The sequence below is a fragment of the Phyllostomus discolor genome, chromosome 9, assembly GCF_004126475.2.
Source record: "Phyllostomus discolor isolate MPI-MPIP mPhyDis1 chromosome 9, mPhyDis1.pri.v3, whole genome shotgun sequence".
Classification (NCBI taxonomy): domain Eukaryota; kingdom Metazoa; phylum Chordata; class Mammalia; order Chiroptera; family Phyllostomidae; genus Phyllostomus; species Phyllostomus discolor.
Window position 1 is genome coordinate 4,682,873 of NC_040911.2, and position 14,199 is coordinate 4,697,071.

The 14,199-nt window shown below is 42.0% G+C and overlaps 1 protein-coding gene across 1 annotated transcript in view; it reads right to left on the minus strand.

Moving 5' to 3' along the window:
* DOK6 (docking protein 6) overlaps positions 1-14,199 on the minus strand; it is a 248,658-nt gene that overhangs the window by 166,059 nt on the left and 68,400 nt on the right. The window contains exon 2 of the mRNA XM_028524496.2: positions 8,876-8,983. Within this exon, the coding sequence (XP_028380297.1) occupies positions 8,876-8,983 (108 nt within the window). The remainder of the gene's footprint in view (positions 1-8,875; positions 8,984-14,199) is intronic.

Consider the following 14,199-nt stretch of genomic DNA (forward strand, 5'->3'; position numbering starts at 1 on the left):
ACCTGCGCAACTGCAGGCTGGGAAGTCAGTGTTTCTGAGCCTCTGAGTTTGTGGTCGTGTGCTATTCAACAACAGAAAATGGTAAAAGTACTCCAAGGACCGTGAGTGACCCAACTGCATAAAAGATCCAACCTTTGGGGGTAACGATGGTTCTGACGTTAGTGTGCGTGCAAGACGGAGATGGAATGAAAGGCAGGAAGATGGATGTCTGGCCCATTTCTACGGCTAGGGGAATGTTGGCAGCCCTGAGCGTGGGAAGACAAATGTCTCTATACCAAGGCAAATATTTTAGGAAAGCATTAAAGGATTAAAAGGGAGATCTAGGCTACTGAGAATTAGGTTAAAATTTAATTTTATAGTACACTGAATGTGTAAATAGGATGAACTAGATTCACAGATTTAGAAAAAGAAAACTCAACAAATATTGTTGCATTTTTATACAAACACGTTAACCCTCTCTTTTCCTCTTTTTGTTTCCAAATAAATGAAAGAAAAAAAACACACACACCTTATTTCCCTGATTATTGTATAGCAGGTTTTAACCATTTCTTCAGGAGGTCAAATTAGGTCTGAAATAATTCTTAGTAGAACAAATACAACAGTTATCATCCAAAGAAGTAATTTCATTGAATCTCAAAATGCATCGTTCCCTAAATTAAAAACCTATTCTCTATTCAATAAAACGAGTTTAAGTGGCTGCTATTAATTTGTAACCTAGGCTTGCTAATGGTTGATTCAAATTTTAACTGTTTTTATAGAAATATTAGATGCAGAAAAGCATTACAAATTTAAATTATATACATTCGAACTAAATATAATAGCATTGTTATTTATAAAAGTTGCTAAATAGATATTTATAGTGAAGCAAAAGTATTAATTCATGAATAAATTCTAACTGAAATAATTTTCAAGTTGTATGTTGTAAATAAGCATGCATTCAATACTTGAAGTATAATACATAACCTTCCATTAACGTCAGAAAGATAATTATAAAACAAGCATTTCTCCTATCCCATTCATTAGAGATTGTACAATTAGATAGACTTTGTTAATGGGTAAAAAAAAGAGTTTTTTTAAAATCAAAAATTCATTGATGATATTCTGAGATAATAATTAAGAGCATTGGGTGTCAACCCTTTAAATAAATGTAAAAAAGCTTCAGAAATAACGGAAATAATGTCATAACAGCATTGGGCAGTTAAATATTCCTTCCCAAATTACTATTTGATTTGCCATGTAAAATGACTTGTTTGATATTACAAGTTACTTTATTATGCAAATTGGTTTCAAAACTTTTCTAAACTCAGTGTTAATTATTTCCCTGGTTTCAAAGATGCAAAATAGGCAGCAGTAGCGACTTGTACAACCACAGTCGCTTTACACTTTACCTACCACCTAACACGAAATTATCATCTCACTCTGTGAGCTAAGATACTATTCGCAGTTTACAGTGGGAAAACGAGAGAAAGATACTGTTGAAGTCATACCACATTTTTTTCTGATGTAGGGCCATTGTGGACAATTGCCTCACACACACACAGATGGATAGTTTCCAAAAGTCGAATAAAGAATAATGTTGCCAACATAAATCATACGCCTATACCCTCCAGGTCAAGCCCAGACCAATCTCCCAGGTATTTTCCAAGTCTGACTCCTTATTCGGTGAACAGGTACGTGCCGTGGAACAGGAGGTTACAAATAAAAGTCCTGATTGCTGGGCGATCTATGCTCTGTGGCAGCCTTAAGCAGCACAGGGTGATCCTTCTGAGGTGTCTTAGATGTTGTAAAATTCTAACTAGCCTTGATTCGAGTATTACCAAGATCAAGTTTCCCTCTGGGAGTCTCCTCTGATTCTGAGATCACAGCTTTGCAGATCCCCTCCCCCTGAAAATCTTAGCTTCTGCTCACTCCTGCTCTGTCCCCCACCCCAGTTTTGGAGCTACCCATTCACAGCACCACCCTCACCTCCACCAGAGACCCTACACAGACAGGCACCGCACCTTGGGCATTTCCCTCCTCCTTCACTTCCTGCAGGAGACCCCCTTTCCCTGTTCCACCTCCATCAGTCTTCCCGGAGGGCCTAGCATGTGACCAGATAATATGAGTAAAACAACCAATCATGGACTAGTGTGTGATCTTCCCAGGAAACAATGAACGTGTTAATGGAAGCTTATATTCAAATGACCGAGACCTCTTCAAGATAAGAAATTACGGATGGATGGATGGATAAGATGCTTTAATCTGAATAAATGATTATCACTCTGGGAACTTGCAGCAGGTATTTGAAGAGCCACCAAGCCTTTGAACACCCTTCATGTCACACCGAATGTGTAGTTATCCAAGCACACAGCCATTGGAATAAAAATGAAAATCTTCCACATGGCACATTGTACACATGTGCTATTCCACACTCATCGATGATTTTGCTTCTATCTTTGAGGGTATGCTGTATTTGCAGGGGGCTATTTTTCATAAGGATGTCCTAATCCTTTCCCCAATTTTCTCAGACATTTGCTTTACATAAAGATCAATACTGACAATTCCAAATAGGAGAAAAGAAGATGGAATAAAATGGCATTTTCAATGTCAGGTTGCAGGGAATTTAGAAATAAGATCGGCCCCAATGTAGGCATCAGTTTTTCAGGCTCCCATCATTTCTGCCCTGGAAAATTTACCTGCTTAAATTCTTCACTGGTAGTTTTACCTTCATTCATCCTTCTAGGGGACTTATTTATATTTTCCTCCCTACTGACAGCACTCATTTATTTTATTAAAATTTCTAAAAACTATCTCTTCTTCACCTGCTGAGAAAATTAAGAAAAATTTATTAACTCATTGTATGTAAATTGCTGTATTTCAGTTTTCACTGTGGATAAATTTGTTTTGAATATCTGTTATGACAATTATATACAGCTAAACTTTCCAACTTAATACATTTTTAATAACTTCAGCAGCTAGTGATTTGAATTTCAAATTTTTTTCTATCGAGAAGTAAAAAAAGTCTATACCATTTCACAGCAGTTTTATATAAGAATTGATTTATGCAGCAAGTTCTTTCACAGTAAACATATCAAATGTCTAAATGAGACCATTAATACTCATAAGTTTTACAATATGCATATTCCAGACAGAGTATAGCACAAAGTTAAGGTCGGCAGAGAAATAACTGTGTCATTAGCTTCTTTTTCCGAAGTCCCTTATTTAGACTGAAAGCACTTCACTCATTTGATTGATTATTTTCATTTATTGCTTTGGCGCATTATAGTATATTTTAGGGCATATCAAAATAACCAACTAATCATAACTTTGAAGTATTTAAACATTAACCAATGGAACAATTTGGAAAAGTCATACTAGTCTATTTCTTCGAGCTCTCTTGAAAACGAAGAACTTTACCTCCTACCTCCACTCCTCTATTCTGGAAATTGAATATTTAGAGTGACCATTAACTACCCCAGAGAAAACAAAGATTTAAAATATGCCAGCCTTTCTTGTAGAGAGATCTTCCTTTATTTACCTGGCTGTCAGAAGGAACTGTGAGCAATTTACAGCTCCACCACTGTTCACTTCCGAGAAATAGGGTTCCTACTTCTCTGAATGGAAAAAAGGCCATAAGAAGTGGTGGTTCAGCTTTTGATTTTTGAGGATATAAATATCAAGGACAATTTCAATTGCCCTTTTTTGTTTTGACTTGGTGGCTGGTTGTCCAGGCCTTAAACAAATTTCACGCCACCTGACCCCTGGGCTGGCATTCTCCGCACCACCTGCTCCGTCCGCCTCCCGCAGGGAGGGGGGGTCCCAGGGAGGGAGGAGCAGGCCACACACCCTCCACGGCTCGCTCTTCTTCAAACCCTCTGCGAGTGTCCGTATTTTCCGTAATTTGCTTTTTGGGAAAAGGAACAATGAGCTCTTTAGAACTATTACGTTTTCATTTTGGAGTGTATTTAAAGGCTCTTGCTGATCACTATACATTTTATAAACTTGTTCAGTATTTTAACCATTATTCTACTGACAGTTCCTCATCGAAATAGCACTCTTCCTAAAATGTTATTATTTCTTGAATTAGCTGTTTTTCTTTTCATTCAACTGTCACTTGTTTTTATTTGTAACTCTGAGTACATCCGGAATGGAAACACTTGTGGGGTATTCTGGCTGCCACCCTAAGTTTGGCACGATAGTGCCTGGCTTCTACAGAGAACGGTTTCCGTTTGCACCATGAAGGCTTTCACAGATGGGTGTGGATACACACCCGCCTTAACACCAGCTCTGTTTGACAGCTGTCCCAGACGGTGTCACTCCAGTCTGGCTGTACTTCGGACTGTTTAATGAAGTAGCTCCCGGAACACACCACGAATACCTCGTAATTTACAAGTAGCAGTGTGGCTTCTTTTCTTCACCTCGGAACAGGGCTCCCCCCCATGTGGTCCCAGGCCCCAAGAACAGCAGACGCTCCCTATGACATCAGTCCCGAAAAGGTACCAGTCCAACACCCGTCTCACCCTCTCTATATGCCATCGGTCAGCAAGTCCCTGGGAGTCCACTTCACTACACCGGGGAAAGACACCCAAATCCACCCCTTCTCCACTCACCTTACCTTCACCCATTCAGGACGTTGTTGCCTATTTTGGAGACATGGGAATATTATAATATCCAATGAACACATTTCTCTGTATATAGGTTCTCTGTTATCCTATTCATTTGATTTGACATCACACAAACTATTTTTTTAAATGTATATTTGAAGATATGAAAAGGCATTTAACACCCTTCTCAACCTCTCTCTTGCTTGGACGATCAAGACCAAACACAGGAGTAAGGCACCGCCGATTGAGTCATCACGTGCCCCTCTTGCTTCTTTGGGGTGTTTCCCTCTGCCGTCCCCCAAGCCCTCCTTGCCAGAGTTCGTCGATACTATACTCAAACTTTCTTCAACTCGTCATGCAATGGAACCTTTCAGTACATGGAACCCCACTTTTCATCCCCTTTTAACGACACCCTCCTCTCCATTGGTTTGTTTTGTCAAAACAGAGTGTTCTTAAGGAACCACCGGACCCTTCCCTCCTCCGGAAAGCCCTGGTTTCTGGCGGCAGAACTGACTGCCCCCTGTGCTTTCTATCTGCCCTTTGCACGTCATCCTATTTTATTACCGAGAGCAAGACAAAACCTCATTTTGTCTAATGGTAAAATCTTAAAGCAGTGACAACTCTTAGCACTTATCGGCTGTGTAGAATCTTATTTATTTCCTTATAACAGGCCTGGGCAGTGGCGACATTTTTGTCCCTCCTGCATAAATGATAGCAGAACCTCAACCTACTTCACCTTCTATTTTGTCTCTGGGCCGTGTAGCCTCACAAAAAATATGTATGTTATTAAAAGGGTGTTTTATTTATTTATTTATAGTGGATTGTGTTTCACAGCAGCTTCCCGGGGAGCAGGAGCAGGATGCAGCTGTATGTCTCTCATCTCACCCAGTGAAAGCCCGTATTTGTGCTGAAAGTTGTCACTTTAATTTGAACAAAGTTAGAGGTGCTTATGGGTAGTATAATTTTTTAATTTTATTTATTTAATTTTAGAGAGGGAGAAAGAGAGGGAGAGAAATATCAATGTGTGGTTGCCTCTCACGTGGCCCCCACTGGGGACCTGGTCCGCAACCCAGGCATGTGCCCTGACTGGGAATCGAACTGGCAACACTTCGGTTCACAGCCTGCACTCAATCCACTGAGCTACGCCAGCCAGGGCTGGTAATATAATTTTGATGAGCAGGCTGATCACAACGGAGTGATAAAGAGTGGTGTGATAGAGTCACTGAAGATGATACAAGGTCATCTGAGTAACACTAGATGTATATTCTAAGAAAAAAGACGCAAAAACCAGCGTCGCGAGGCCGGTGAAGGTTGTAGGGAGAAGGAAAGCAGTGATGGTGGCACGAATATTTTGTTTCGAATGCCTAACAGACATTTCAGGTAGAACTCACAGAGAGGAAGAGCCTCTGATTGCTTACCCAAAGCCTCTCATAAGGCAGCCAGTCAGAAGGATCGGGCAAAACTTGCTAAAATACGACAGAATAGGAGGGGAGGCCATTTACATACTTTTCTTGAAAACAACCCTGAAGATTTATTATTACTGTCATATCAGAATTGGTGTGACTTCCCCATTTTAGTTTCTTAATCGCTGAAGAAAAAAAAATTAAAATAAATTCCTGAAAGAAAATTTCCATCACTAGGAAATGGAATTAGCCTCCCAGATGCCACGAAGAGTACATTGTAATAATAAAAACTTTAGTCATCGCACGAGGAAAGTAAATTTTAGCTGTCACACAGACAGAATCTAGTTATTCAAGTGCTTTGGGGAGCTTCAAGCTGCAGTCAGTGGCATCTGTTTTGCTATTTATTAAAAGATTAACGATTCCCATTCTCACTGCGCTCCCCTTGATCTTTTGCTGCTTCATTTACACAGGCCGGAGGGAGAGAGCTCACACCTGGAGTGCGCACGTGTTTGAAGAGTTAGTCCTAGTACCCCCGCTTGTCCAGCCTACTCACATCTGCACTCATTCCTTCCCCTTTGTTAGGGTGGTCTCGGGTTCTGTGAAAGGCCAAACCCTATCGCTCCGCGCAGGGATCTCTCAGCGCCGCATATTCGGGCTCCCCGAGCCCCACGTGGGCACACAGGTGCGGGCCAACACATGTCATGGTTTCAGGTCAGAGCTGCTCCCCATCTTGGCTCAATTTTACAGCAAAACTTCTTGAAATAAGTGGCCCGAGCAGCTGCCCCTCCCTCACTTCTCACTTCTCTGGAAGGCTCTAAGAGAAACTGAGCCTTGCGTCTCACTGAGACAGCCCCGGGCTAAGCCGCCGAGGCCTCCCTGCCGTGGGTCCAGGGTCGCTTCTCTGTCAAGTTTCTCCAGCTCTCAGCTCAGACACCGAAGACCACGCGCTCAGTTTGTTTAAACGCTTTTCTCCTGCTTTCCCGTGAGTTACTCCAGTGCAATCCTTCTCAGTGCCTGCGTCTCTCTGATCTCTGTTCTGGCTCCTCCTCCACCGCAGCCAATCCCCTAATTTGGGGAAGTGTTAATGATCCCCTCTCTCCTCATTCTCTCTCAGGGACGTTGTGTCCAGTGCTGCCGAATGAAGTATTATCACGAAGCCAATGATGGGGAAATGAGTGACTCTTTATCAATGACATTTCCCCCATTCGGGCCCACATTTGTTTATCTAATGAGCTACTTGACATTTTAGTCTGCATGTGTAATAGATATTTCAAATTCAACATATACCAGGTGAAAGCCTGTGATTTTCACCCAATCCCTGCTCTTCAACTCTTCCCACCTTCATAAATCACACCACCCGCATCCCTATTGCTACAGCCCACGTTCCCGGATCACCCGTAAGCCCTGCCTTTCACTCACCCCCAATATCTAATCCCCAAGGACCGCCTGTCAGGTGCCACAAACCAATTCCAAAATGTGTCCTTTGACCTCCAACTTCAGTGTTATACCTAGTTATTTTTCATCTCATTATGTCTATTGTAGGTGACCGTTCTGCGTGGCATGGGCCCAGCTCCCACTAGGAGATGCACAGGACCCACACCCACGGATAGGTTCTCCCATGGGGAATCAGGCCTGCAATGTACCTAGGCCACTTTGAGTCTTGCTCTTGCTAAAAAAACTCCCTCACCCTGAATTGAGGACATTTACTGCAAAGTAACTTCCTAAAATCCATGCTAAACCTTTCAAGGATGAGTATAACCGGTTCAACCACTTTCCCCTTTTCATTTGCAAATATCCCTCTCCTGTGATGTGATTGGTGGCATGGGCTCCTTTGTTTTCTGTGTAAGGTAACCACCTAAATCTAACCTGTGCCTAGTAAATGAGGACCATCAAGTAATGTGCTGAGAAATCCAATAAAGGCCAGTCACTGCAAGGTCCAAGGCTTTTGCTCCCCTTGAGAGAAAGCCACGCTGTCCCTTTTCCTCCACTGGACTCAGTAGTCCATGTGAATGTCTCATTTCATCCGTAATGACGTGGACACTGCGGGCCAGTGTCCGTGTCAGTCTATAGTATCATTTATCCCTTGTAACTCTCTTTGGTAGGCAGTATTGTAATCTTCATCTGTCATAGGAGAAAAAGTAGGTACATAGAGATTAACTAGTTTATGCAGGTTCAAACAGATGTTAAACTTAGGAATAGGAATCTTTACTGGATAATCAGACATTCTACCAACAAGCAGTGCTGTTTTGAATTTTGAGTTCTGATCGTGAATCCTCCGCAGTACCACCCAATGCTGAACTGTGTTTCCACACTCTCACCAAAGATAACTTTAGGCAGCACGCTTAGCATCATGGCAGCATTCCTTCTTGCATTAATTCTCAAGAAATTGATATTTCATTCCTAGAATTTCCACCACATCAATCTCTACATATCGGCATATTAAATGATCACTGTCTTGTTAAGGCTATAAACAGCAAATGCCACGTCCATTACCACGTTCATCAGCACCACTGACTCCAGCCTTAAAAGGTGTATCTCCTAAATATAGCTGGCGGCTTAAATCGAAGTAACAAATGCACAATTAATCCGAAGAGCAAGAAAAATGCTTACTCAGCACCTCGGAAAATGATCTGGTTGAGTTATGCGTCACCTCATTTTGCAGAGCAGCAATAAAAATGAGTCTTTCATTTTGCAGAGGTACCTCTGGCATTTACAGCAGATCATTAAAATAAAGGAGAAAAATAACGTTTGCATTTTATTAGAACAGAGACATTTTATCCTGGCCACGCGTTTTTTCCTTTGCAGATTTCATTAATCAAAATAAATGTCTCCACAAGTTGCTGCCAAGGGTCCAGCTAGTCCCCAGCAATTCCAAACACTGAGATTTACCTTATGGAAGTTTCTGAAATAGGCTGCCTTTTCATCTGGAAATTTTTCTAGCCTTCTGGGTCCTTTACTAGAAGCCTTCTTGAAAACCAACCAACAGCGTCTGAAAATCTGAAAGGAAATAGAGAAATCGTATTAACTACTTTTTTACATGAGTTTGGAAGCATCAGGAATTTATTGAGTGAATCCACTGGGAATAAGTATTTTTTATGCACTTAAAAAACGAACAGGGCAGTACAAAGAAAACAGATAAAAGGCTCTCAGCGGCAGGCTTTGCTCAGCACAAGTGTAGCCATTATGGATATTTGCAGTTATTGGAAAAATCATTGCTTGTACCAATAATTTAAAACCCGGCATGGCCCCAGTTATGGCAATCCTAGCTGACTAGGAGATATGGTAGATTTTATTTTATGGGCAGAGATAGGGATGATGAAGGTGATGGGGACAGTTGCTATAGTGGCAATATTGTGGACCTGAAACACAGTTACAGGGATCAGCACAGAAATTTGAGAGATGGAAGGCAGGTAAAAGTATCATTGCAAAGTGGGAGGTATATAGATGATCCAAATGTATCTCCCGGTTATTTATGAACGGATTTCGTGTCTTAGTTGAGGTAGGAAGACTCCCTTGGAATGCAATTGGGACCCAACCCTGATCATGGGGTTTCTGTTCTTCCCTACAGAGGGGTGCTTTTCCCAGCACCCTGTGCACTTCATCGCTCCTAACTCAGGGACCCCTGTGACACCCCGAGGAGCCTTCTGACACTCACACAACTACACAGACACTGTTCCCCGACTGCAACGCCCCGGCTTGCGTGTCTAGTTATTTTCTGTGAAAGAGTGAGTCAAACATGAGTCACAAAGCGTGCGTGTTTCCACGTAGGCGCTGCCTGTCGCCACATGAAAAACCTCATAACAGCTAATAAGGAAAAATAGATTCAGTATTTTCCACAGAGTCTTATCTCCTTGCTGTTCCACTAACAGAGCCCACCCCCCCCCCATACAGCAAAAACCGATCTCTGCAGACTTGGTGTTACGTCGGTTACGTTTGCTATACCAAGGCCCTTAAACTGTTATCTTCTTATTTTGGAATAGTTTTAGCTTTATAAAATAGTTACAGAAATGATGAAGAGAGTTCCTGTAAAAGCTTTACTCATCTCCTTTAATGTGAAATCCAATATAATCGGGGTCCAGTGTGCAGCGCTGAGAATTAACACGGGTAACTCAGTGACAGGTTACAGTTAGGAGTCGGCAGCTGTCCCCTCTGGCACCCAATTTGGTTTCGGGGTCCAGACGAGGGCACCAAATCGTGTTTAGTTGTCCTGAATCCTCAGCCTCTTCTGGTCTTCGGCATGACAGTCTCTTCACTTTTTTTTCTTCTTTTCATGACCTTGACAGTTTGGAAGGCTATTTTACATAATGTTCTTCAATTTCTGTTTGCATCAATGAAGTTATTTTGATGTTTCAAAATCCTAATGACAATCTCACAATAAAGCGGTTAAAACAAATAATTTATGGGGGAAATAATGTGAATTCATCATGGCTGTGGGATAGTTATCTAGTGACCAGCAGCATACTTGAATTTTTAAACTTAAAATAGTAAAAGGATGATCGTTTAATGAGTGCAGAGGTTTTATTGTGTGTGTGTGTTTTGGTTTTTCTTTTTTTTGGGAGGGGGGCATCTAGTTTTAAAAAGCATTTTGCTTTTTGATAGGAGTAAAGTAATGAAGAAGGCCCTGGTGCTGACAATTTGGAAGTGTCGCTGTGTGTCGGTGCGAAGTCAGATTCTGCACGAGTCGGCACCCTAGAAGCCGCCTTCAGGCCAGGGGCACACACTCCGCAGAAGCACAAGATCCCCCCCGACCCCTGCTCGTCCTCAAACAGGGCGGACTGGGTTCCACGGGGGACCCTGGAGCTGAGGCCTCATGGAGCATGTCGGACAAAGCACAGAGACGGGCAGTCCAAAGGCCTGCTGGACACCAGGAAATCCGTCCTCTGGGGACAAAAATAAAACGAAAGGAATAGGTTTTATTTCGCTTATACATGAAAGACACCAATTCTTGGAGAACATGAAAGAGAACCGCATCAATGAAATTAGCTGCCTCATTTTTATCTCCCTCCTTGAGACAGAACAAAGACATGTCCTTCCTTCGTTGGCAGTAGTGGGAGCAGACAGCGCGCTTTTCAGTTACTGCTCCTCAAGGGCATCCGAGGGTGCGGACCGTTTGCTGGTTAGCAGGGAATTATTGCTCAGACTCACTTTCTCCTGCCAGCGACACTCCCTCCTGCCCCGTCGCTGTCGAGATGCTGTTTCATGCTCTCCTGGAGAAATCACCGATTCCACCTTCTCATTCGGCATTACCTCCTAAACATGCCAGTGGGCTCACCAAATAGGCTCCTGGGTATCCTTCAGATTTTCCTTCTAGAAAATTCCATGTTGTTGCCAAGACTCCAGAAATCCCCAGGATCCCCAGCTGCTCAGGCCTCTGTTTTCCACTGCATTAGCCAGCCAGCCGGCCGGCTTGCTATAATTAAAGAATCCCTCTTAAAGAATCCCTTTCCATTTTTCCTTCAGACCAATCCCTTTTCCTTGGTGCTTTCTCTCTTCCAAGGTGATTTTACACAGAGGGCATCTTTGTTCATTTAACACTCAGCAAAGGGGAGGGCAGATTTCTTGGCTTGAGTTCATAGCCATAATTACCTTATTTAGCTAGGACCCATCCACAAGCTTTAACTTAACCAAATGTCAGATTTAACGGGCCCGTTCCATCACAAGAGGTTGACCTAATGAACCCTGCACTCCAAACAGGATTTTGGTTAAGAACTCGGCAGGATTTCTGATGACAGGAGAGTCCGTTGCACTCAAGGGAGTCACAATAATGCTGTCTCTAGAGATTCTGAAGATCTGAGAAGCAAGCAGCATATCTTGGGAAGCTTATACTCACGTTTCCTTCTGAAAGCAAGATACTACATAAGTGACGACTTGGGGTATAGAAGCCAGTTATTTCTTTATAATGGTGTACCGCATGAACAAAGCAAGACAACAAATAAATAACAAGATGAACAAAGCCCATCCAGGCATCATTACTGCGGGCTTATTTTCTGAGAAAGTTCAATTACTAAAGTCCTGAGTCTCAGTCTTCTCACAAATTGTTTACGTACTATTGAAAGACGCACTTTTTTGAAAAAAAAATTCTTTAATGTACATGAGTATATGTGCCTCTATTGCTGTGTGAACACCTACCTATTTAAATAGATATGAAAGGACCAAAACATTGAAAACTGCCTTTTCTCACTGGAGTATAACGTGAAGTTCACGTTCATGAGAAAGTCCTCACCAACTTTGCAACTCAAGAGCTCTGCCTCCTTCAGCATTGTCTAATGCCAAACAGAAACACCGTTGTCCATTAACACTGAAAAATGCTCGAAGGGCAATATGTCTATCTCAATTCTGCTCATTTCGTGTGGTTGGAAAGGCCAAAGCGAACGTGTCAGTGTTCCCTGATTCCATTATCTTGCTTTCTCTTTATCCAGAAAAACAATTTTGAAATGCATAAAGGACAAATGACGACTCCAAAGCTGGCACCAATGGCAATTTTTGAGGAGGACAAGTGTGTGTGTGTGTGTGTTTTTTCCACCTGAACATACTCCTATTGCACCCGTCTACCAGGCAATCAATAACAAGCAGGGAGAGAACACACACGGGGTTGAGAGTCACAGCGGGAAATGAAACGCTGCATAGCAGGAGCAAGGTTTCCGTGAGAGCGGGAAATTGTTGTCATTATCAAGAGAATGGAAACGAATTGTAGAGTGGACCCGCTGAGCAGGACCCCGAGAGTGGGCAATTGCTAGAAATGCTCACCGCCCTGGAAGGACACTTACAAGTAGGACTCTTCTACCTCCCGCTTTCTGAGAGCCCCTCGCTGGTGCCAGAGAGACAGCAAGTCCCTCCTGTCTGCGCGAGTAGTCCAGGCGGGAGCCAAGCCTCGTGGTTGCAGTTTCTCCAAAACCAGAATATGCTTTGGCTCTGTATCAATATGTGTTGTTGGAAATTCATGGTGCTCTATTTTCATTGGTCAGTTGTAGAGGCAGAACTCAGTAATCAAGGCAAACTGTTTATCCACTTTGTTTTTATTTTATGGACCCGGTTCGGATAGGGCTCCATCGTGTCAAGACCCATTTCCTGAAATTTCAGGATCGCAACTTTGCAGCTGATAGTTTGACTAGTGAGTCAGATGTCTAAGTTGAAGCTCAACATGTCTTCCCTTTAGCTTCTCTTCCTGCATTTCTTATTTCCTTCATTGGTTAACTGTATGTTTATGCACACAGTTTCAAACCTTCGTGTCGCCAGTGATTTTTTTCTTCTTTTACCTAAACCACCCCAAAATCTATGGGCAAACCCCAAAAGGGGGATGCCAGTGTGACCTACTGAGTCCAATGGTTTGGACTGAGGAAAAAAGCACATCTAGGAAAGAAATGGAGAATAAGAATAAGAATAAGAATAGTAGAGAACTTTGAAAGCTAGGTACTTTTCAGCTGATGCAGCAGAAGACAGGAATCAATAATTAGTTTTACTAAGGGATTAATATTATGCAAATAATATTTAAAGACTATTAGACCGGTAGCAGGGTTAGCAATGATCATGAAAATAGGAAGAATCATTAGGTAACTCGTGCATTTATATCAGACAAGATTGTAACTCAAACAATACTGAGGACAGTACACAGAGAGATGAGCCTGTGATGAAAAAAATTATGAGAAAATTTAGAACGTTGCAAAAATCTCAATACGAGTGAGTGAAGGAGAGAAATGGATTAAAGGTGTATCTAAGGTTTTGCATCTACACAGCTAAGCAAATGATGCCACTTACACCACTGCCATAGAGCCTAAGAAATGAGGGGTTTAAATTTATGTGTATTGAGTTCGATATGACTTTTAAACACTTGCATTACCCAAACTGCTCTAGACAAAGTTCTAAATTGCAGCCTTCCCATAAAATGGGTGCTTTCCAGTCTACCTCTTAGAATAATTTCTCACTATCGAATTTAGCCTCCTTGTGAAACACTATCTTGCTTCAGTTTCTTGATGTAAATTTGCACACTCATCCAATGTTGATTTTTCTCCCTGCTACTCAACACATGGTGTTTTTTTTTTTTTTTTGCTGCCTCTTTAAAACTATAAGGTGCAATATGTTTAAAATATCAAATCAGCAAACATGGGTCCCCTGCTCTGTTTCTGCGTACCTTTTGAATTGTCTTGAATGAAATCTTTAAAACCAAAACAGAACTATTCAATGCCTCTAATAATCCATACTCAGATGTTGGTTTT